This window comes from Mesoplodon bidens (assembly GCF_964165515.1).
Source record: "Mesoplodon bidens genome assembly, chromosome: 7".
Taxonomy (NCBI): domain Eukaryota; kingdom Metazoa; phylum Chordata; class Mammalia; order Artiodactyla; family Ziphiidae; genus Mesoplodon; species Mesoplodon bidens.
Genome location: NC_138164.1, coordinates 44,318,560 through 44,342,902, shown reverse-complemented (window position 1 = coordinate 44,342,902; position 24,343 = coordinate 44,318,560). Strand labels below are relative to the sequence as shown.

At 39.9% G+C, this 24,343-nt stretch overlaps 1 protein-coding gene across 1 annotated transcript in view; it reads left to right on the top strand.

Moving 5' to 3' along the window:
• Positions 1-24,343, top strand: part of NELL1 (neural EGFL like 1) — a gene marked incomplete at both ends in the record, with an annotated part of 833,612 nt that overhangs the window by 168,747 nt on the left and 640,522 nt on the right. The window contains 4 exons of the mRNA XM_081240682.1: positions 10,432-10,504; positions 11,165-11,247; positions 19,651-19,785; positions 20,699-20,801. Of these exons, the coding sequence (XP_081096808.1) occupies positions 10,432-10,504; positions 11,165-11,247; positions 19,651-19,785; positions 20,699-20,801 (394 nt within the window). The remainder of the gene's footprint in view (positions 1-10,431; positions 10,505-11,164; positions 11,248-19,650; positions 19,786-20,698; positions 20,802-24,343) is intronic.

The window sequence follows — 24,343 nt, the reverse complement described above, 5'->3', positions numbered from 1 at the left end:
ACAAAATATAAGATATAGTCAATAATTAGCTTCTGCTTTAGTGTCTTTTTAGCTTAGTGTCCCTCCAGCTTTAGACTGCATCTGAATCTCCAGGAGGGATTGTTAGAACACAGGTAGCTGGATGTCAAGAAACGGTGGAGTAGGCAGCTCCAAGTTTCTTTACTTCCACAGAAACATCAAAAAAAAAACCAAGCAGAAACTGTTAGAAACAACTTTGTCAGAATTTTGGCAAACATTAAATGTTTGAAGCAACCAAGCTAATTATGAATCAAGAAAAAGGCAACATCAAAATAGCGGGAAAGCTTTATGGCATTTTTACTTGCCCTCGCCCCACACCAGCTACAGCTCAGCGGCAGTCTTGAAGATGTCAGCCCATGTTTCCAGTGTGGGAAAATGGTCCCTGGCTCTGGAGGGAACAGAGCAAATCTTATCTACAAATTATTTTGTATGTCTGCTCTGTCTGGGACTATCTGAAGGACTGATGCAAGACACTTATCTTTATTTCACCTAACTCAGAATTCTCCCAGGCCAAAAAAATTGGTGGACATTTCTTGAAAATATTGCAAAGCTACCAAACAATCTGGGGCAAAAGATTACAGTTGACACATATTAGACAATGTAGAGATAGGAGGAAGAGCTGAGGAGAGAGATTCTTTGGGCAGTTTAAGGCATTCAAAAGCAATCATGTATATGAGGAATTTAGAAAGCTATATGCATGCCCAGAGCAAGATTCATGCTCAGAAAAGACCTGAGAATACCCTAAACACTCACTTTGGGCTGATCCCTTGGATCAGTGCAAGCATGGCTAAGTGTTAAATGAGGGCTCCAGCATATAGCATGCTCTCCCCCAACTTTCCCCCTCTCCCAGCTCCTGGCATTCAAGGAAATCTTGGTCTAAAAACTTTCTGAACCCAAGTTCCAGAACAGAGATTTTAGTGACCAGACATAATAAGGAGTACAGTCTCTATAAAAATAGTCAGATAAGTTACTAAACAAATGGATTACTACAGCATTCAACAATAAACAAAAAAGAACAAACAAAAAAACCCCTAGGAAACCCTGGGGAAGGGAGAGACTGATCTTCAGAGTCATTACAATATTCAGTTGTCCAGTGTTCAAATAAAGTCATAAGGCAAACAAAAAACTAGGAAGGTATTGCCATTCAAAGAAACAAAATAAATGGACATAAGCCATTCTGGAGGAAGCCCAGATATTGGACCCATTAGATGAAGACTTGAAAACAACTATCCTAAATGTGTTCAAAGAGCTAAAGGAAAACATGGACAAAGAGCTTAAGGAAGTGAAGAAAATTATGTATGCACAAATGAGAATATCAATAAAGATAAATTACAAAAAGGAACTAAATAGATATTCCACAGCTGGGAAGTACAACTGAAATGAAAAATTTGCCAGAATTCACCAGCAGGTTTGAGCAGGGTGAAGAAAACAATCCCACAGGGTGCTGCACTTAGAAAGGCCCCCATGATTGGTTTAAGGCTCTGCTGTTGCTACCTTCAAGTTTTCAATAATTTTTGAAACAAGGGACTCTGCAAATTAGGTAGCTGATCCTGAATAATTTATAGGGGGGGTTACTTGTTTCTTATTGGTCACATTATCTAGATTCTAAGATTTACCAGGGTCAGAACTGTGTCTGTTTTATTTAGCAAGTGCTTCAAATAGTATCAGGTACACAGTTGGCAGATGATGTACTCTTAACATGAATGAATAAATGCACTAGCTATGAATCTGCCTTATTTGTAAAGTGCAAAGATGTCTCTCATAAAGGTAATGCAGATTGTATAAGAATATATATATTAAAAGCACCCGACACTTAGTAGGTTTACAGCATGCATTCCTTCTCCCTCTTTCTTATGTATTTAATGCTCTGTATATGCTTAACTCTATACTGTAGTAAAGACAGGCACTTTTGCTGCCTTTTAGGGACTTCTGTTTTAGTTGGGAACTTATGATTAAGACAGGGAGAATAGTTTGTCCTGTTATCTATTCCAGCTTGATGAGTGTATGATTCTCTGTAGATATAAGGAATCCTTGCCTAAGAGCCCAAATCCCTGATACAGGCAGAAAACACAACGGGTGTTTACAGACTTGGACAATCATTTTCCTGCGGAGGTGGGTTGTGGGGATGAGGAAGAGAGTACCAACAATTATTAACTGCTTTCTATGTTCTAGACCTAGTCTGGCTGTACATATATTATCTTAGTTAATTGTGTGTCACCTTCAGAGAATCCTAATAAGGTAGTTATTATAATTGTCCCTCTGTATCCTGTTTCCAAGACCCCTGTGGATACCAAAATCCATGGAAGCTCAAGTCCCTTATATAAAATCCATGTATGCTGTGAACTGTGCATCTGCAGATACAAAGGGCCGACTGTGTTATCCCTACTGTGTAAATCAGGTAATGGAGCTCAGAAAGATTAAGCAACTTGCCAGTCTCACATAGTTTGCAAGTGATGGAAATAGGATTGAAGCTTAGAACTTTCTTTTTCAATATTTTTGCTTATTCAGTCAACAAATATTTTTTAGGGGCTTGCTTGCTATGTACTAGTCACTGTGTTAGATGGTGGAGTATTTCATAGGTATGCCATATCCTGTGGAGGAGACAGACCTGTCTTTTTCCAGGGCTCTAGCCCAAAGAAACAGGTGGTCCCAGTGAGAAGCACCAAAAGGAGGTGGCAGTTCCACACACCACATCTCCCTAGGGAGCGCTGTGATTCTCCTTGTTCCCCTATAGGAGTAGCTCCATCCAATAGCTCTTTAGAAGGAAACCTTTCAAAACTCATCTCCCTATATACCAGCCCGTGTTTCATTCCATCCTTTGGTGAGGTGAGATGGCTGGGGTAGGGGGAATGTATCACTGTCTCATTACAGAAATTACCTTGATCAGTACTGCAAAAATCTCCCTGTAAAAGAGGCAGTCACTTCTCCAGTGACTTCTCAGGCTTTTAATATATACCTGGTAGAAGCTGTCTCCTGGGTCCAAGAACCACACCTGCCTTTTGGCTCCGTATATGCTTAGAAACTGTCAGAACACCCAAACTAAATAATGCTTATGTTGTGTTTTCAGGTTAAAACTGTATTGTTCTCTATTTTTTATTTTTTTTTGCGGTACGCAGGCCTCTCACTGTTGTGGCCTCTCCTGTTGCGGAGCACAGGCTCAGCGGCCATGGCTCACGGGCCCAGCCGCTCTGCAGCATGTGGGATCCTCCCGTACCGGGGCACGAACCTGTGTCCCCTGCATCGGAAGGTGGACTCTCAACCACTGCGCCACCAGGGAAGCCCTGTTCTCTGTTTTAAGTATGAATACATCATTTCATAGGCAAAGTAAAAACAAAGGCTCACTTGTCAAACCTAATTTCTGGGTCCTGGTGCATCTTTAGGAATAGTGCAATGAAAGTGCTGCTGATAAAAGAGCAGAGGGTGGAATCACTTGCTTGTTGCTTGGCTCGTAAGCCTCTAGCTTTAGTTACTTCCTATCAGAGACACAGAACACAGGCTGGGGATTTCTTCACTTCAAAACAGCATTCATAAAGACACAGACCTACTTGAGAATGGACTTGAGGATATGGGGAGGGGGAAGGGTAAGCTGTGACAAAGCGAAAGAGAGGCATGGACATATATACACTACCAAACGTAAGGTAGATAGATAGTGGGAAGCAGCCGCAGAGCACAGGGAGATCAGCTCGGTGCTTTGTGACCGCCTGGAGGGGTGGGATGGGAAGGGTGGGAGGGAGGGAGATGCATGAGGGAAGGGATGTGGGAACAGATGTATATGTATGACTGATTCACTTTGTTATAAAGCAGAAACTAATTAAAAAAATGAATAAATAAACTTAAAAAAAAATGGAAAAAAAAAAAACAAAAAACAGCATTCATTTGAGAAAATAGTTAGCCAGTAGTGATGGGCTTATCTGAATCTTCTGATTGTCATAGGTTTTCATTATCAAGGTGGTTGCCTACTGCTCAATTTCCCTTTGATGCATTCTAAGACGATTATGCTGTCATTATTCCAGAGGGTAAGCCTAGGTGAATCACAGTGCTTCAGAGGTTTGGACGTTCTGACAGTTTCTAAATCGTTGAGATCTTGTGGAGAATTCCCATCTCAAAGCCCTTCACAGACGCCAAGCCTTTCTGTCTCTGTCTCTCTCTATTTTTCTGTCTGGTGAACTTGGGTCTGAAACCTTTCCCTTACCTGGACTTCACTGTCTCCTTAACAGCTGAGCTGTCACTGGGAAGTGAAATTACTTTTTTTTTTTTTTTTTTAATGCCACAGCTGTTTTTTTTTTTTTTAACCTCAGCTGGTTCCCATAATTCCACAGGTGGTAAACATATGTTTATAGGCACATAGAAAAAGAAGTTATATTGGATTCCTCCCATCTCTAATTCTCATTTTTCCTTTCATGCAGAAAGTCAAAGTCACAGAACTGGGGAATCTTATATATTTGTAGATTAATATTTCTGTGCATTAAGGCTTTGGAAACGGCAGGACAGCTAATGATATGCTAATAAACTGACAGTTTTTATTGATCATAATGCAAGTCGACAAGTGTCTTTCTTGGCCTTTATGCACGCTGGAATATTTTATTAACTGTCTTCGGGGCAGAAATACATAATTGGCTGCATTGTGAAAATCCTCCTTGTCGGTTTCCCAAGTCTTACTTTTTGTTAGCCTGTTGCCAAAGCTTGGGTCCTTGCCAGTTTGTAAACAGAACACATCCTCATCCATATATTTACATGCCTTCCAGGAACTCTCCCCACCTCCTTTTCCTTCCCCTTTTAAAGCAATTTGTTTCAGTGTTTTAGCATACAAAAAAAATGGAACCATTTTCTTCAATGTAAACAGAGATCTGCAGGGAAATAAGAGCGTTGAAGAAAGAATTAGCATTTGTTTGGCGGCAAAGCTGCTTTCATTTGTATCAGAGAGCTCCGAGTGTTAGTGGGGTTTGCCTAATAGTTATTACATACATAAGAGGATAATAATGGCAGAAGTTTTCTAATCTTTTTATTGATCTTCCTATATTTCTTACTGTGAAATGAGTAAATGTTCTTGGAACAACGGAAATAATGGGCATCAGTGCCCCAGACAAAAAACCCATAATGTATAACCTGCCTGGTACAAATTTCGTTTTCAGTGCCTGGTGAGCTGAGTGCAGGGGGAAGTAGAAGGTGGCAACAGGTGGATGTCACAAAGAGGAAAAAATATCTGTTTTTCTTCTTTCCATCGTACTGATAGTAAAAGCTTATTAATTCGGGCTCTGCCCCTTAGGGAATTTTTTAGATCCTCAGAGGGGCTGAGATTTAGCATTGCACTAACAACAAGAAAATGGATTGTTTAGCAAATTAATAGTGCAAATAAGATTGCAGGGGAGAATGTTAGGCTACCTAAAAGGACCTCAGTTTTCCAGCATTGAAAAACTGTTTTAGCAAGCTGTTAGTATCTAATGCAAATAATTCATTATGGATGGTTGAATAGTATCTTTCCATGAAGGCAGTTAAGATAGAACCTCATTTTGATAACAGGACTTCCTTGTAGCACCATTTTGTGCTACAAAGCCCACATAACTGTGAGACTTTCTCGAACGATATATTTTACTTACACTGTGTTGCAGTGGCCCAGCCCTTGTTTGGAGTTAGTAGACCTGTAGTTGATGGCCTAAGATTAAGGTGTCCTTTAGGAAAGCTAATTAAAGTATCAGAGCTTTAGGTTTTTCATAGCTCAGGTGACCAGGTAATCTGGCCCTAGATCAGTAGTTTTTATCAGGCATCTCAAAATCACCTCAGAACCACTGTCAAAATTTCATACATGACTGTGCTCCCTCACCCTCCTCTAAAATTCTGATATGTTCCCCTAGTTTAACAACTAGCATTCTACATGATTTTCACACTCTTAATAGCTGTGAAAGTTATAGTTCAATATTGCGTCAGGGAGGAAGAAATTTTCCTCTACCCTTCTAGGTTCTTCTGACAAGTCTAAGAATTAAATTGACATGAGACCAATTAGCAGAAACTCAAAACAAATTTTAATAACACGTACACATGTTATTAAAGACCCAGGAAAACTGAGTAGCTGACCAAAATGGCTGAAACCCTCACCTTAAATACTGTCTTCAGCTAAAGACAACAGCAGAGAGTGTGGTGGTGGTAGGTCTTTGGGACTCAAGGGGAGGTAGGCAATTCACACGGAGGTGGCAAAGCAAATGTTCAGTAAATAAATGTTTGTTGGGCCATGCAGAGACAATGGGGTGCAGAGTGCACACTGATCTCTAAGTTGCCCCACCACACCTAGTTCATATTCCTTGCAGATATTTCTGATGACAGTTCTATTCTGGGAACAGGCCCTCTATCTAAATTCTTTTAGGCAGTTAGGGAGAAGGTCAAAATTTCTTCCTGAGTCTTTTGGGCCTTGATTGTTTTCAGGTCTAAATAATCTGCATGCCAATGAGACATTTTGAGTGGCAAATTTTGCTCTCTTACAATTATATAATTTATAGTTTTTAGGAATTTGATGCAGGTTAGGTATTGATTGTACCTACTTTGTGAAATATACTATGATAGGAATGGCAGGGAAAGCTGAGGTGAAAACCTATGATTTTTGCTTTCATGGTTTTTATAATTTAGTGATTTGGTTAGTTACCATTCAGTTCCAAATCAGTAAGATTTTATTCTGTTCGTGTACTGGATGCAGGGGCTACTTTCACCACTCTGAACTTGTAAGGAGTAAACACTCTTGCTCCAGAAAATCCAAGTGATTGACAATGGGGCAGGGTTTTTCAAAGTGGGGCCCCTTGACCTTTCATGGGAATCCTTTGGGACAGCTTTTAAAAATGATGATTCCTGGGCCTACTCCAACCCTCCTGAAACAGAATCTGGGGTTGACCAGGAATCTGAATGTTAAACAAATACTCAATGTGATTCTTAAGAAACTGGCAGTTTGAGAAATACTGCTGTGGTGAATGGTATGAAGTAAAGCATAGGTCTCAAAAAATGAGATCAAATGAGGTCTACTAGTTATAGGCCCAGCCAGAGCTTTTCTTCTTTTTTCAGTTAAGTGTAGATACATTTAAAGTTAAATGAAGCGAAATAATAGAAATTCTATCTTTTTATCCCTTATTTCATCTTTTCTGGGGAGAAGTTGCTGTGTTCTAAGGTACATTTTCATCTATAGAAATCCTCACAGATGATTTTTCTGGGAGAAATAAGTCTGATCGAGCCTCTTTGTTGTTTGTTGCTTTATACTTTATAAAACTCTGTTTTCTAAAGAAAACTACAGGCTTAGCAAATGCTTCTTTTATTGACAAATGTCCAGGCACTAAATACAGTTGGCCCTCTATCTGTAGGTTCCTCATCCGCAGAATCAACCAATTTTAGTCTACAGTTGGTTGACTCCATGAATGCTGAACCTGTGTATGCAGAGGACCTGCCATACTACGCCGTTTTATATAAAATACTTAAGCATCTGCAGATTTTGATATCTGTGGTGGGTGGGTGGTGGAGGGGGGAAGGGAGGGTCCCAGAACCACTCCCTTCCAGCTACTGAGGGATGACTCTAGTTCATATGACAATTCAGTGCAAGACCTTTTGGTTCTTGTCATGGGGAGGTACTGGGATATATACACAGGTATGTATTTATAGGTTCACATACATACACTCACACTTCTTGGGGTTACAGTTGGTATTTGTACAGTACATTGCCACCCTTCATTTAATCCAGCATGGAATCACATCCGTTCAAATAAATTAGCATTCCCATCTTGATTCATTTGGCAAGAAGATGTTTTTATGCCAGTATGTGGGCTGACCCTCATGACCTCTTTTTCAGAAGAAATATCAAGTGCCTTGAGTTTTTGTGTTGATAGGGATTGAGAAGCTGTCAGTTCTTATTTCCATTTTTGTTCGAGTCAACATCATTGATCTTCACCTAATGATCTGTGTAACACACACGTGTGTGCCGGAGATTAAAAGTGGAAAGACAGAGGAGGGAGGCAGGTGGGAGAGGCAATTAGTAATTTATAAAGTGACAAAATCAGTCATTAAGAAAACAAAAGGAATACCGCTATGTATAATATATGTTGCTACAGGATAAGTGGATGGGAAATCCTTTTCAAATGGACTTTTTTTTTTTTGCGCTACGCGGGCCTCTCACTGCTGTGGCCTCTCCCGTTGCGGAGCACAGGCTCCAGACGCGCAGGCTCAGCGGCCATGGCTCACGGGCCCAGCCGCTCCGCGGCATGTGGGATCTTCCTGGACCGGGGCACGAACCCGTGTCCCCTGCATCGGCAGGCGGACTCTCAACCACTGCCCCACCAGGGAAGCCCTCAAATGGACTTTTTCTTTGTTTTGACAAAGAGAATACCATGACAAATATACTCCAGGTTTCTGAGGGCCCTTTCCATGGCTGATAAAAATAAGAATGATTTAGGCTCTTCTAACCAGCAGGTAATAGATAGACCTCATCCTTTCCTGGTACGTGTGCTTTTGCCACTTTGGCATCAGGGAGGGTGACCAACTGTCCTGGTTTGCCTGGGAATCTCTCAGTTTTAGCACTGAAATCTCTAAATCCCAGGCAAACCTGAATAGTTGGTCACTATAACTTCATCCATATTCAGCCTCATTAGACAGGTATTTCCTGATGTGTATTTAGTTCTCTCTGATGGGCTGTTCTTTGAGGGAAATCTATTGCTTTGTCTGCTCTGGACTGATTTTTTCTTTTCTCTTGAAAGTTAGCAAAAGCACGGAGATCTGGGGCTTCCCTGGTGGCGCAGTGGTTGAGAGTCCGTCTGCCGATGCAGGGGACACGGGTTCGTGCCCCGGTCCGGGAAGATCCCACATGCCACGGAGCGGCTGGGCCCGTGAGCCATGGCCGCTGAGCCTGCGCGTCCGGAGCCTGTGCTCCTCAACGGGAGAGGCCACGGCAGTGAGAGGCCCGCGTAACGCAAAAAAAAAAAAAGCACAGAGATCTAAATTGTGACACTTTCAGTTGGGACGCCTGTTTCATTGACCCAGCACTTGAGTGCTAGAAGGTTCTGTAGCTTTTGCATACAGCACTTCTTTTTCCAAATGAAGCAACTGAAGCTCAGAGAGGGTGGTTGACTTACTAAGTCCACCCAGTTAGCTACAAATGGATCCAGACCTTAAACCGTGGGCCCCTGACTGCCAATCCCATGCTTTTCTCAAATTCCTCACGTGTGCTTGAAAGGCACCCTGGCCACTCAAAGGAGTTAATTTGCTTTGAAAAACTGAGCAACTTTGTGCCAGGAAGAAGCTGATTGACTTAGACTGTGCTCCATTAATGGCTCCCTGTAATTCCCCGGCAAGAGTTGACAAATTCATTTTGAGGAGCTATGGCAGGCACCCCCTTCCCATGGTGAGGCTGTCTCTTCTCGTAATCATGGACACCGCATCATCCTCGAAGAGGAAGAGGTTAATCAAAGTATCTAATTCGGAGGAAGAGGCCTTGTGACCCTGTTATTTCTATTAATATTTCCAATTAACATTTTATCTTGGAATAATAAGCAGAAACATCATTTGCTGGCTACCTTCTGCTGTTTAGAAGGTGAGCACATAAATGTTAAATGTTGCTCCCTCTGAAAGACTCACCACACTATCATAAGCCTATATTTTATTTATAGATTAAGCTCAATAATCTGAACCAGCTTCTACATGTTCCATCTGTTCTGTAATATCTCTTCCATCAAATCAGGAAAAAAAAATACCCTAAAAACGGAATCTTGAAATTCAATGTGAAAAATCCAAAAGCCAAGTCAATATTTTCATTGAGAGATGGCAGCCCCGAACACTTTCTTTAAATTAGGGCTGTTCTTCCAGACTAAATTGCAGAATTAAAAGACCACCTTTTATCCACAGTGAGATGTTGAGCAAATCTTAAGACTCACCAGCAAAGACTCATGTTACTCAATTAGCTGAGAGCACGGTTCTTAAGGAGTTTTCCCCATGTCTAATTTTATTTCCTAGACTAAATGAATCAATGGAGCATTTTAGTCTAATATGTTCCTATTGTCGCTTTTTCCCCACTTAAAAAAATCCTGTAAATCAGCAATATTTAATGTTCCAAGATGACTAGGGCATTGAGGAGAATTTTTATTGCATCAATGTCTTTATAGTTGGACAGTTTAAGAACGTTGACTGCTGGATCCTTAGTTCTATGATATCATTAACATAAACCAGTGGTAAGTAATTGTAGCTTTCTCAAGATGAATGGATATTTCGAGATTTTTTAGAAGAGGATGGTTTGGAGTAGGTCAGTGTGGACTAAGGCCAACTCACCTTCTGAATACGGTTATCAGTCTTGCTTAAAAAAAAAAAAAAAAAAATTCCCTGCAGAGAGCATGTGACAGGGGCCATTTGAACTGGTAACTGTAATACTGATTGCCACCTCTCTCTTCTGTTATCAAGGGGATTATCCAAGATGGGAAAATCATCTTTACGCCGAATGGATACATAACACAGTGTCCAAACCTGAATCGAAGTAAGTAGCAACTTAAAGCGTTTCTGAATTATTAATATTATATAGCTTGTTGATAATATCAGAGAAGCACTTCAGGAAGGATACAAACAAACTATTTACACTGGTGACTTATGAGGTGGTGGGGTTAGTGAGAGATTTTATGTATACTAAAATACTTCTGTGTCTTTGGATTTTTAAAAAGCTTATGTATTGTTTGTAGAATTAACATTTGAAGGTAAGAAGAGATTATATGAGCAGTTTGGGGTCTGTAGGTTAATATAAAAAGTTATGTTTCATATAATTATATAAATATACGTATATAAACTATTTTTTAAACTTCTTGACTTGGATATATATGAGTGTACTTTTTTGCTGCTTCTGTGATAATTCACAATTCTTTAGTCCCAATAAAAAGGAGAGTTTAGTTTAAATTTAAAAATGTTTTCAAGGTAAAAACATACTGTCCTTTTCAGTTAGTCCTTGTTCCTTTCTTTTTGCTTATTAATAAAAGGAAAAGATCTAGATCTGAAATCCTCTGTGAATTCACTCCAATTTTGAAGTCACACTTTACCAGAAAAGTGAAAACACTTTTATATAGCTAAACAACTACTGTTTAAAATACATATATATATTTTTCTGTTAGCACAGTAGCAACATTTATTTTATATTTTCTTTATTGAGCTTGTCCAACTTGCAGTGACTTCTTAAGCCTGGTGCAAGGAATAATGGATTTACAAGAGCTTTTGGCCAAGATGACGGCAAAAGTAGGTATCGAAATTTCACTTGTGATGTTTCATTTCTTTGTCCATCCTATCTGGAATTTAGAGTGATATGCTATAATGGAAACATTTTTAGTGTTGGCATCTGCAATATGTTACTATAAAAATGGTTTATTCTCTCTTGAAATAGGACAACCTATAGTAAACATAACCATTTACGCCTTTGATACTATTAGACTGTATCAAAATACTTACTTGAAAAATGTTTGGAAGAAAGGCAATATGTATCACTGTATATTCCCTGGGAGTGGAAAAGGAATTTGCCCATTGGCTATTAAACCAGTAACACTGAGAGATGATATATGGTCAGAGTCACTGCTGCTTATAAGCTAATGCATTTTGGATGCAAGAATCATTGCCAGTAATCGGAAAGGGCAAGATAGCTATTGTTAGGAACAGATTATTGTCACAGGAAGGCCTTATATCACATTTCTAATATATGATGCATTTCAAAACTGGTCCTGAGTTAAATAGTGAAGGAGGCAAAGTTTGCCTTTCAACACCTTCAGTTTTATAATTCTGCATCTTTCCCTCCTCCCCATCATTCACTTAACAAGCATCTTTTGAGGACCTGCTATTTGCCAGGCACTGTGTTAGGCACATAGGAGGCAGTGATGAAGAGGATGTGATTTCTACCCCAGAGACGTTCGTATTGAGTGGCAGAGCCGGGAATGTAAACGGGGCTTTGATAATATATACTCATAAAGTTTAGATAATGAAAAGCCCTGAGCCTTGTGAGGAAAGGCACTGAATAAATAGAAAACGTGGCCGATGCTGTTGTTATGATACCGATCAGTCGTGGACATGAGTTCCAGCCTAGGGCAAAGGAGAATTTGGTTGGCCCTAAGAGACATTATGCTCTGCAAAAGGGAGAATTTTAATAACAGTGAAAATGATACCTAATCCTATTCTACCTGTGGCTGTGACTGCGCCTGCCATCAGCCGTATCACGTGGAAAAAATCAGTGGGTAGGTCAGTGTTTGGGATGTAGGGCTGTATTTTGGACTCAAAGACTCTGCTGCTGAAGATAATGTTTCTGCTTCAAACTAGGTCTTTGGCCAAGTCCCCTTTTGTCTGCAAAGGAGAGAGAGCACTTTTGTAAAGAGAGAAACTAAAAGTGAGATTCGAGAGATTCTTTTCACTTCGGAGTACAGTGGAAATGTGAAACGTAGGCAATAATTTGCTTTCCCAGCTTGTGGCATATAGAAGCTTTTGTGTCATAGTGCCTGATGCAGCTTGATCTCAATACTGTTAATTATATTTTAGCTCGCTACCAAAGTTTTGGAACAAGAAACATGCCACTCAGCCTCAGGTGACTGTGGTTCTCCATCTCCTGGTGGTGAGAGTACCCTTTTTCATTCTCATTCTTTCCTGTTGCAGGAATGTCATTTTTCTCTTTTTAGCTGTACATTATTATCTAGCAGCCACATTGAGCTCTGTCCACAAAACATTATTATGTAAAATGGCCATTTGTGAGACAGAAGATATTTAATTGTGAGCAGAAAATGGTTTAATCCACCTTCTAAACACCCCCAGCACTTTGGAAGATTTATAAGTCTATTTCTTTCAAACTGTGAATAGAATTATAATTAGAAAACTGAATACTTCCATCTTCACTGCAAAATTTGGAATCTGTGATAATCTAGAATAAGAGTTGGCAAACTTTTCTTGTAAGGAGCCAGCTAGTAAATTTTAGTCTTTATAGATCAAGAAGCAAAATTGAGAACATGATGTATATACTTATTTCACTTCAATATAATCAATTAATATAACATGAAAGGGGGCTTCCCCGGTGGCTCAGTGGTTAAGAATCTGCCTGCCAATGCAGGGGACACGGGTTTGAGCCCTAGTCAGGGAAGATCCCACATGCCGCGGAGCAACTAAGCCCGTGTACCACAACTACTGAAGCCTGTGCACCACAACTGCTGAAGCCTGGCGCCTAGAGCCCATGCTCCACAACAAGAAAAGCCACCGAATGAGAAACCCGCACACCTCACCTCAGTGAAGACCCAATGCAGCCAAAAAAATAATGATAATAATAAAATAAATAAATTTATAAAAGAAAAAAATATAACATGAAAGGATGCTCAGCATTGCTAATCTTCAGGGAAATGCAAATCAGAACCACAATGATACATCACCTCACACCTGTCAGAATGGCTATCATTAAAAAGAACACAAGCAACAGATGCTGGCAAGGATGTGGAGGAAATGGAACCTTTGTACACTGTTGGTGGGAATGTAAATTTGTACAGCCACTGTAGAAAATTGTATGGAGGTTTCTCAAAAAAACTAAACTAGAACTACCATACGACCCAGCAATTCCATTCCTGGGTATATATCCAAAGAAAACAAAAATGCTAATTCAAAAAGATACATGCACCCCAATGTTCATAGCAGCATTATATACAATTGCTAAGCTGTGAGAGCAGCCTAAGTGTCCATCAACAGATGAATGGATAAAGAAGATGTGGTACGTACACACACACACACACACACACACACACACACACACACACACACACACACACACACACACACACACACACACACACACACACACTGGAATACTACTCAGCCATAAAAAGAATGAAATTGTGCCATTCACAGCAACATCAATGGACTTGGAGGGCATTATCCTAAGTGAAATAAATCAGACAGGGAAAAACAAATGCCGTATATCACTTATATGCAGAATCTAAAAAAATCTAAAAAATACAACAAACTAGTGAATATTTCAAAAAAGCAGCAGACTCACAGATATAGAGAACAAAATCGTGGTTACTAGTGGGGAGAGGGAAGTGGGGGAGGAGTGATATAGGAGTGGTAGATTAAGAGGTACAAACTATTATATAATAAGCTACCAAGACATATTGTACAACACAGGGAATCTAGCCAATATTTTATAATAACTATAAATGGAGTATAACCTTTAAAAATTGTGAATCACTATATTGTACACCGGTAACTTATATAATGTATTGTACATCAACTACACTTTGATAAAAAAATAAAATGTAACTATTGAAAAATGTAAAAGTTATTCTTAGCTCACAAGCCATACAAAAATAAGTGCTGGGCCAGATTTGGTCCATGGACCTTAGTTTGTCAACCCCTGATCTGGAATATACTGGAAAGATATTCATATTAGGTAATATTTATTGAGCATTTACTGTGTGTTAGTTACAATGCTTAAACTTTTTATATTCACTCTTTCTATAATCCTTCCAGCAATCCTCTGAGCTAGGTTTAGTAGCCCACTGTCCAGATGAGAAGACTGAGTCTCAAGAAAGTTATGTAGCTTTTCCCAAGAAAAGTGGATGGTAAAGCCAAGGCTCACACTTAGATTCTGTAAGTTGGATCATAACCGAGAAAGTTTATGGTTGGAGGAGAGAAGATTAGAAAGAGAACCAAAAGATAAAAAGAAGGAATGACTGATGGAGAGAGGGAGGTGGAAGCTACCAGTAGGAGGATGGCGATACCAGTGAGAAGAAGAATGAGCACATAAGATGAGAGGAAAAGAGAAGTGTGTGCTCAGATGGTACCTGTTGGGAGTGAAACATGAGCAGAGAGCTTGTGGCAGCTTTTGAAGGAGAAATGTCAGGGCAAGGACAAACCCTCTTAACTCACCCATCTGGTTACAGCCACTTGTTTTCCTTAGATAGATGTGGGAATTTTCTGAGTCCTGGGTTTACATTATGTGTCCTCCTGCCAGGACCACACAGGGGTCACTGCTATTGCATTATCTCCTTAAGGGTTTTCAGATCATAGGGACAGCTCAGAATCAGACTGCTAACCTAGGATCAGCCAGGTGAATTCTCAGCAAAGAATTCTTTAAGACTTCTGAAGGAAGATATTTCCCTCTAGCCAGTGCCATGGTCTGAGTAGGAAGGTCTTCCTTCTGTGCCTGGTGCAAGCCTTGTTCCCTTTTTGTTTACTCTTAAGCTGAGGGTACAGCCCTTTGGGGCTGTACCTTGATGTAGGAGTTTCCTTTAAGACATCCCATCTTGGGCAGACCCTGTTCTCTATTTCATCTCCCTGGCCCCCTGTGCAAGGTGGGAGCTTGAGGGCTCCATGTTTTGGCTAAGGTCATGGAGGTTGGCTTTGGTGCTCACTCACCTCCCTGGATCCCTGGCTGTCAGTTTGTTTTGGCCACTGTGGCTTTATTCCTTTTCTATCAGCTCCTGTGATGATTTTTAAAAGTTATGATTTGTATATATTATCCAGCATTTTAGTTGGTTCAATTGGTGTCATCTTTTAGGGTACCTATTCTGCCATCTTGGTGGAAGCAGAGTGTAATACATCTCTTGGCAGAGTGAAGGAGATGTAGTCTGGAGTGATAAGACAAAGTGGAACTCAAGTAGGGTTCCTGGGTGCAAAGGGAATTCTATGGCACCAAATCGACCTGGATTTGGGCTTTGCCTTTAGTTAAATAAGCCTATCATGGCAAGATTTAGCTGATGGGTTTGGAGGTTTGGTTTGAGTTGCCCAGCAGCTGTGATTAAAATAGGCATTAATCATGTAGATCATGGTGGAGATAGAAATGGGCTTTGGAGTCAGATTCATCTGATGTTGAATCTCATTTTTATCACTTCCTTGGATGTTTGCAGCCTGGAATGAGTCACTGGTCTCATTTCTAGCTGCAGTTTCCATGTATGTAAAATGGTGACAATTATTCTTTGTTTCATAAAGATTGCATGAAAGTTGCTGTCAGAGCCCTGGTCTAGAGCCAGGAGGTTTTGGAAAGCAGCAGAAAGTCCTCACACTTGGGTCACAGTGGAAGCCATGGAATCCTACCGGAGAGCGAGCCCAGCGCACAAGCTGGACAGGAGTTGGTAGCCAAAGTCACATCAAACCAAACAGACACAGACACCAGATCAGCTCAGGGTTGTGCCTAGGAGGGCTTGCTGTTCCTTTTCTCCTTTCAAAGTATAGTGTGATTGAAAATGACTGTGCCCTTGCTTGATATAGGAAAGATCAGGGAAGCAGCTTGCATGTAGCTTCAGGTGACAGAGGTCAGGGTACAGAAGAGCCCTCTTGAAGAATCCCAACATTGTGGCAAAACCATACTTTTTCAAGGGGGAGAAGGTGCAGGGGAGCGGTCCCCTGATACTTCCCCTAAGTGATCGACAAGAGACCACCAATCCCCTGGCTTATTCTGGAAATTCTTCCAGGTAGTCTCTACACTGTGGGAACCACTGTGGGAACCACAAACGTGCTGAGCCAGGTACACAGCGATAGGATCAGGCTGTGTCCTGCTCTTGCATTCCACCTGTGCGGTAATCACATTCTTCCTTCAAGCTTAGGAAGAAGAGATGCTGAAGATGGGGAATTTCTTGATTACTTCTGTTTAAATCTTTGACAAATCTATTTATGTAAATCAAGCAGCACTTGGAGTGGCATTTCAGCTTGTAACATTTACTTTTGAGACTTTCATTGTTTCAAGGAGCTCAATAGTGATTTTTCAATTAAGCTTAAAGGTTTAACACAATAGATTTCTTTTTCCCTTTCATATAGAAATGCCAAATAAATAATATTTCAAAGGAAAAAAAGAAATCTACTGCATGACTAATGTACTTAGATTCACTCATTGACCTCTTACTGTGAAAAAGGCCTCTGCTGTCTGTCTTTGATGTGTAGAGTTAAGAATAAATGATTCGGTTCATGATTGCTTAGATAAATGCGCAAACAAAGGTAAAACAGAAAAGAGATGTAGATTTGATACCATATCTATTTTGGATCTGCAGGCATTCTTAGAGAAAATGGCAGGTAGTGTAGAAATAGCTTTTGAAAATGAATTTGTATAAATTCAGCATGCTAATGACAGTGACAGAAAATGTAATTCATTTTTAAATTCAGAGTTGTTTTTCTCCTTTATTGTTGCTTCAGGATTTAGCAGGGGAAAAGGAAGGCAAGATTACATATTAAGTGCCTTTGAAAAATTAGCTTTTTGCCTTAATATTCCTTTGTCTTGGTGTCTGTCTGATGCATTCTTATCATCACAGAGATTAGGGTTTTTCACTGTTGTCAGAACAGGCTAAATATATTAAAAATTTTAAAAACGGTACTCAGAATGGAAGCAAAATCAGCCTTGAGAATAGCTTCCGTTGTATTAAAATTGAGGCTTTTCCTTGGAATTGAGTTTTGTAGGTGAGCATAGCTCAGTTTTGTTGGGCAGTACTGGAAATTGACAATATTGCCTTAGGCAAGCTCCTGGATTTTCAGGAAACTTGGATAGATACAGAATAGCCTTTTGAACTAGTCCTTAAGAAGTCCCCTTCTTGGAGTGATACAGACACTAGGGTTCCTCCAGACTTTCAGAGTAAGACAGGCACTTTCCTCTCACAAACAGATTCCTCATTCTGAGCCACTTTTAGGAAAGATTCCCTTCTAGTTCAACTCTTTCTTGTTCATTCCACGGTCATATGTCTATCAGTACCTTATGTGGGAACTACTGAGGCTATAGAAATGAAGTAAAGATAATATGTGATGAGTTATCACTTCCTTTTTATGATCTCTTCCCAATACGTGGTTTTGGTACTTGGTGTCACCAAACTCTTGGAAGTATATGTTATCTGCATTTCCTAAAGAATTCCCAGAGAACGTAATTACCGTCAATTCTGGATGCTCTATGATTAAGCTGGAGATTTAAATGTAACTTGAATTTTTGGAAGACCATGTATAGTAGAGAGTCATAGGAAGTGAATTTTCAGGCACGGTCGACTCAGTTTTTTCAGGGTTGATTATAGTGCATGTGGTTTGTTTAGGATTCTATTTGTTCTTTTCCCTTCCTCTTGGTACTACCCATGGTAGGCAGACAAGGAACAAATTTTCTTGAGAAATTCCAAAAGTTTAGAGCAAGGGATGGAATAAAGGACAAAAACCAAGGTTGAATTACATGTGGATTCCATTTCCAAAGAGTAGCACTGTTGTGAGTAATTGAGAGGAGCATGTATGGACTGGAACCATAGAAAATGTAGAAAGATGGTAGAAGTCATCATTAGCCAGGTTCAACCATTATAACTAAAATATTGCCTTGAAATAGTCTTAGCTGGGATCAAAAATTGATTCGATCTCCTGTATGGGGAAAATACTCAAGACGGGGATATATAAGTATGATTGAGAAGGAAAAGAAACTGTATGATGAATTTTTAGAAAGAGGTATTTATTCTTCTATCATGACCTTCTCTATGTAAGGAGAAAGGAAGAAGGGTGAGATTGCTACCAGGCTGAGTTACTCCTTGGTATGGAGGTGATGACAGAGAGATCATACCACATTTCAAGTTTTTTGTACCATAGTTTTGAAGGCAACCTGGAGTCGCCTACATGGAAAATGGTCAAGAGGGAGGGTTGGAACCATATCACGAGGAGCTATTAGGGGAAGCTGGTGGGGCTGACTGTGGTCAGGGGCAGGCATGAGGACAGGATAACCTCAAATGTTTGTAGAGCGGTTAGACTTGCTCGGGATGGGCCACAAGGCAAAACTAGGTCTAATAGGAAAAAGGGAGAGAAATTGCACAGCTCAAGCTAAGAAAGACGTTTCAAATATCCAGAGCTATCCAAGAAAATTAGCTTTCCTTGGAAGGTAATGAGTGTCCCATCACAGTTACATGTGCAAACAGAGGCTGGATGACCACTTGAAGGGGTTACTTGTCATGTCATTTAAACTTTATAAACTCTTTCAAATCGGAGATTCTAAGATTCCATGTTTAATGGTAGCAGTTGGGTGACCTAAAAAAAGGAAAAAGGTTTTTTTTTTTTTTTTTTTTTTTAAAAAGTCCTAATCTCACCTGGGGGTTTGGTTGCCTCTCTTGAACTTGTCTGAACACCAAAGTGGATTCTGGGGCATTCTATTTGGAGGATCCTGAGCTGGGGAGAAATAAGATCTGCCTATGACTTCCCAGAATTTTTCATAAAAGAGGAAGCAGTGGCTTCCCACTTGTAAACCATGACACTCTGGTTAGTGTGTGAAGAAGAGGGACAGGATGGCGGGAGATAAATGTAAGGGCTTCAGAGTTGCTGATTAGATCTCCTGTAAACATTGTAACGAGTCCTTGAGAACACATTCATTACAGGTGTTTCTGTGTGGGTTTGAGCTGAAAGCACACGAGTTGATGAACACCCATGAGGTCCCTGAGATACAGTTTAATGTCTCATTTGGTGCTCATTAGACCATGGGAGCCAATATGTCTTCAATTTAGAATGCTTCTACCTTGTGTGAAATTAAAAAAAAAAATCTTCAAAACACAGATCTGGCTAAGAATCATTGAACTGCTTTGAGCATTTTTTTCTTCTGCTTGGATTTATTTTTTTCTTGTTTCGATTAGCTTTGTTAGGACAATGCAGTTGAATTACAGAAATTACACGTAGTAACTCTTTTGTTTGCAGCTGAACTACGCAGAGACAAGACTTAGTCAATTGGAAAACTGTCATTGTGAGAAGACCTGTCAAGTGAGTGGACTGCTCTATAGAGACCAAGACTCCTGGGTTGATGGTGATCACTGCAGGAACTGCACATGCAAAGTAAGCCTCTTTGTACATAAATGGACAGTTTTAAGAGGGCAGTTGTACTGATTATTGTGTAACCTGTTTCTTTATAATGCTAACTCTAAGAAGTACTGCCTTTTTACTAAGTGCCTGTTTAGTTATTGGAGCAATTGTGAAGGGAAGCTGGAAAAGTGTCATTACAAATACAAATACTTATCAAGAGAAAACAGATTTTAATTTCCAACACACTCTTAATATGATCTAACATGATTAAGAAGCTTACTGTTTAGAGATTAGAGTATCAGAGGGAAGAAGGGATTCCTTTGGTTTTCAAACCACCTAATGGTTCATTCACAACTGTTCTCTGCTATAATACATTTTAAAAAGGTGGTTTAATTAGTTTCTAGGTGTTTTCATTGTATTTGACAAGGTATCCATTTTCTGTTTTGGAGAATTTCAGGACCCCCTGACTTTCAGGTTATCCATTATTTGTATGTACTATTTGATCTGTTTCAGAGAATTACAAGAGGCCCCCCCCCAAATTAATATGGAAACCCTGTTCAGTTGAAATCATTTGATAACTATCTGAAGAATGCCATTGTTTGTCTGCAAAAATACAAAATGATTGTTAGTGCTTCAACAGTGGTTGACAGGGTCTGCAAAAGGTGTTATTTATGTTGTTGTAAAAATAGGCTTTTCTGTTTTCTGCCTAATCTACTTAGTCCACATGGGCAGGTGGAATAAAGCCAGTGATGTATATCAGAAAAGTAACTGAGGTGGCATGGGTTCATTTGGGCTGGAGAAAATTCTTTATTTGTGGTCCTGGAGTGGACTGGGAGTTTCTCACACTGCTTCTGTTTCCCTGGTGAGGCTTCTGGGATGAGATGTGAGCTTTTTGCTGCTGAGGTCACTTCTGCTGAGATTCCTTTCCCTGTCGTTCCTTCCTCAGAGTGGCGCTGTGGAATGTCGAAGGATGTCCTGTCCCCCCCTCAGCTGCTCTCCAGACTCCCTCCCCGTGCACATTGCAGGCCAGTGCTGTAAGGTCTGCCGACGTGAGTACTAACTGAGGGTCAGGGTGGCCCACTGCTTCGAGATTGATTTATTCCCCTATTTTTCAGGCCCCAATTGATTAACGTTGATGAAAGGAAGTCCTAGCAGTTGATACACTAATAAATGTATGATAAGAGTGGCTATATTTTAATCACTTGTGATGTGCAGACACTTTACATAGGCTATTTTTTTAAAATCCTCACATCAACCTTAATTATTATTCTTTACATTCTTATGTAGAGGGAACTGGTGTTCACAAGTATTAAGTCACTTGTCCGTGGTCAAACAACTGGTAGTGTGTGGAGTTGCTCTGTAGTCAGGACTCCTAGGCTCCATGTGCTTTGGTCCCCTCATTTTGATTGATCAAGGGCCACACTCTGTGGTTAGGCTATCTGAGGTCTTGGCCAGGTTTTCTGTTATTAAAGGGCCTTTGTTAGGAATTTCTGGATTGAACTTCACTTAAAATATTGGAGCAATTTCCTTCAGAGTTGGCTGGTCCAAATTATATAATGATTTAAAAATCCTTTTCCCTCTGTATTACAAAGGACACTCTTTCAAATGAAATGGTGAAATGAACACTGAGACAACCAGGAAGAGTAAAAGCTGTCATTTAGAATGATTGGTGTGTGCCAGTTACTATTTTAGGTCATTTCTTTCTATTAGCTTATTGAAACCTCACGGCAATCTTTTAGGTGGGGATTATTTTTATCCCTGTTTTATAGGAAGCTTGGGGAAGATAATTTACCAAGTTTGCAAGGCTGGTGAGTGACAGAGGTGAGATATAAAATGAATTCTGTCTGACTACAAAGCCCATAGTCTTTTCATCAAACCAAATGCTCTTCTTTGAAAAAGGAGACTTTAGGTTAGAAATGTGCCATCTGATGGATAATTTTCAAGACCATTTCTCTACGGAAAAAAAACACCATCATCACTAGGTCTTCAAAACACAGTGGTCTAGTTTTTTGTCAAGAATAGCATGTCACCTAATATGACAGTGGAAGTGGGGATAGCTGGTCTGTTTGTACAAGCCCAATCTTTTTTTATACTCTTTCAAAAGGAACTTTGGAAAATGTCTTCTATTTATGGTGGGCACAGTATACCCATTACTCTGGAGGGCTTACGCAGAGTTGATCTAAAAGAAACTTTCTTATTTCTATTCTAAGTGCTTTTGGAAGTCATGTCTGGCAATACAGATAGATCAGGGGCCCAGATGTTGAGATTATAGTTTGATTCCATGATGGGAAGATAGTTTTTAGTAGGTATAGATTATTTTTTTCTATCTTGATATATTCTATATAATAGAGGAAGAAGTTGAGAAACTTAGGAATTTGTTTAAACAATATGAGGTACTTTGAATCTATTATTTTGAGCTCTGTGGATAGATCTGTGAATGCTGTCTCTTGGCAGTTGTTGTTTGGACAAGGGAGTAGGTGAGTCCTTCAGCGTTTTTTTGTGTTAAGCTTTTGATAGTCTACTTGTAAAAGCAATGTAACATTTGAAAACACATAAGGGTAAAGGTAAAGATGGAAAAATCACCCATAATGCGACCACTTGGAAACAAACACTCTTGAAGTTGTAGTGGGTTTCATTTTTTTCTTTTTTTTTTTTTTGCGGTACGCGGGCCTCTGACTGTTGTGGCCTCACCCGTTGAGGAGCACAGGCTCCAGATGCTCAGGCTTAGCCGCCATGGCTCACGGGCCTAGCCGCTCCGCGGCATGTGGGATCTTCCCGGACTGGGGCACGAACCTGTGTCGCCTGCATCGGCAGGCGGACTCTCAACCACTGGGCCACCAGGGAAGACCGGATTTCATTTTTTAAAACTTATATTTTGTGGACAATTGAGGTCTTATTATGCAGATAATTTTAACCTATTTTGTTGACTTACCATTATCACTTAAGTGTATTACTATCCTTTAAAAAACTCTGTATAAACCTCATTTTAATGAGCTTCATAGTGTTCCACTCTTTGGCTGTTGCGTAACTTAGTTAATCCCCAATTGTTGGATAACTAGGTTGTTTCCCCAATTTTCACTATTATAAGTTACTCTTCAATAATATGTTGTGTGAGGACACTTTTTTTTTTTTTTAGTTGCCTTTGAACTTTATTTAAAAAGTATCATACACAGTCTCCTGGGACTTGTGTTTTCTCTTCAATATGATATATCCAAGATCCATCCATATTTTTTTTTTTGTCTTAAACAACAGATTTATTTTCTCACAGTTCTGGAGGCTAGACGTCCAGGATCCAGTTGCCAGCTGGGTGGATTTCTAGTGAGACCACTCTCCTTGGCTTGTAGACCCATGCCTTCTTGCTGTCCTCACATGGCATTTTCTTTTATTTTTTATTTTTTTATTTTTATTTATTTTTATTTTTTATTAGTTTCTGCTTTATAACAAAGTGAATCAGTCATACATATACATCTGTTCCCACATCCCTTCCCTCATGCATCTCCCTCCCTCCCACCCTCCCCATCCCACCCCTCCAGGCGGTCACAAAGCACCGAGCTGATCTCCCTGTGCTATGAGGCTGCTTCCCACTATCTATCTACCTTACGTTTGGTAGTGTATATATGTCCATGCCTCTCTTTCGCTTTGTCACAGCCTACCCTTCCCCCTCCCCATATCCTCAAGTCCATTCTCAAGTAGGTCTGTGTCTTTATTCCCGTTTTACCCCTAGGTTCTTCATGACATTTTTAAAAAAATTCCATATATATGTGTTAGCATATGGTATTTGTCTTTCTCTTTCTGACTTACTTCACTCTGTATGACAGACTCTAGGTCTATCCACCTCATAACAAATAGCTCAGTTTCGTTTCTTTTTATGGCTGAGTAATATTCCATTGTATATATGTGCCACATCTTCTTTATCCATTCATCTGATGATGGACACTTAGGTTGTTTCCAGCTCGGGGCTATTGTGAATAGAGCTGCAATGAACATTTTGGTACATGTCTCTTTTGGAATTATGGTTTTCTCAGGGTATATGCCTAGTAGTGGTATTGCTGGCTCATATGGTAGTTCTATTTGTAGTTTTTTAAGGAACCTCCATACCGTTCTCCATAGTGGCTGTACCAATTCACATTCCCACCAGCAGTGCAAGAGTGTTCCCTTTTCTCCACACCCTCTCCAGCATTTATTGTTTCTAGATTTCTTGATGATGGCCATTCTGACTGGTGTGAGATGATATCTCATTATAGTTTTGATTTGCATTTCTCTAATGATTAATGATGTTGAGCATTCTTTCATGTGTTTGTTGGCATTCTGTATATCTTCTTTGGAGAAATGCCTATTTAAGTCTTCTGCCCATTTTTGGATTGGGTTGTTTGTTTTTTTGTTATTGAGCTGAATGAGCTGTTTATAAATTTTGGAGATTAATCCTTTGTCAGTTGCTTCATTTGCAAATATTTTCTCCCATTCTGAGGGTTATCTTTTGGTCTTGTTTATGGTTTCCTTTGCTGTGCAAAAGCTTTGAAGTTTCATTAGGTCCCATTTGTTTATCTTTGTTTTTATTTCCATTTCTCTAGGAGGTGGGTCCAAAAGGATC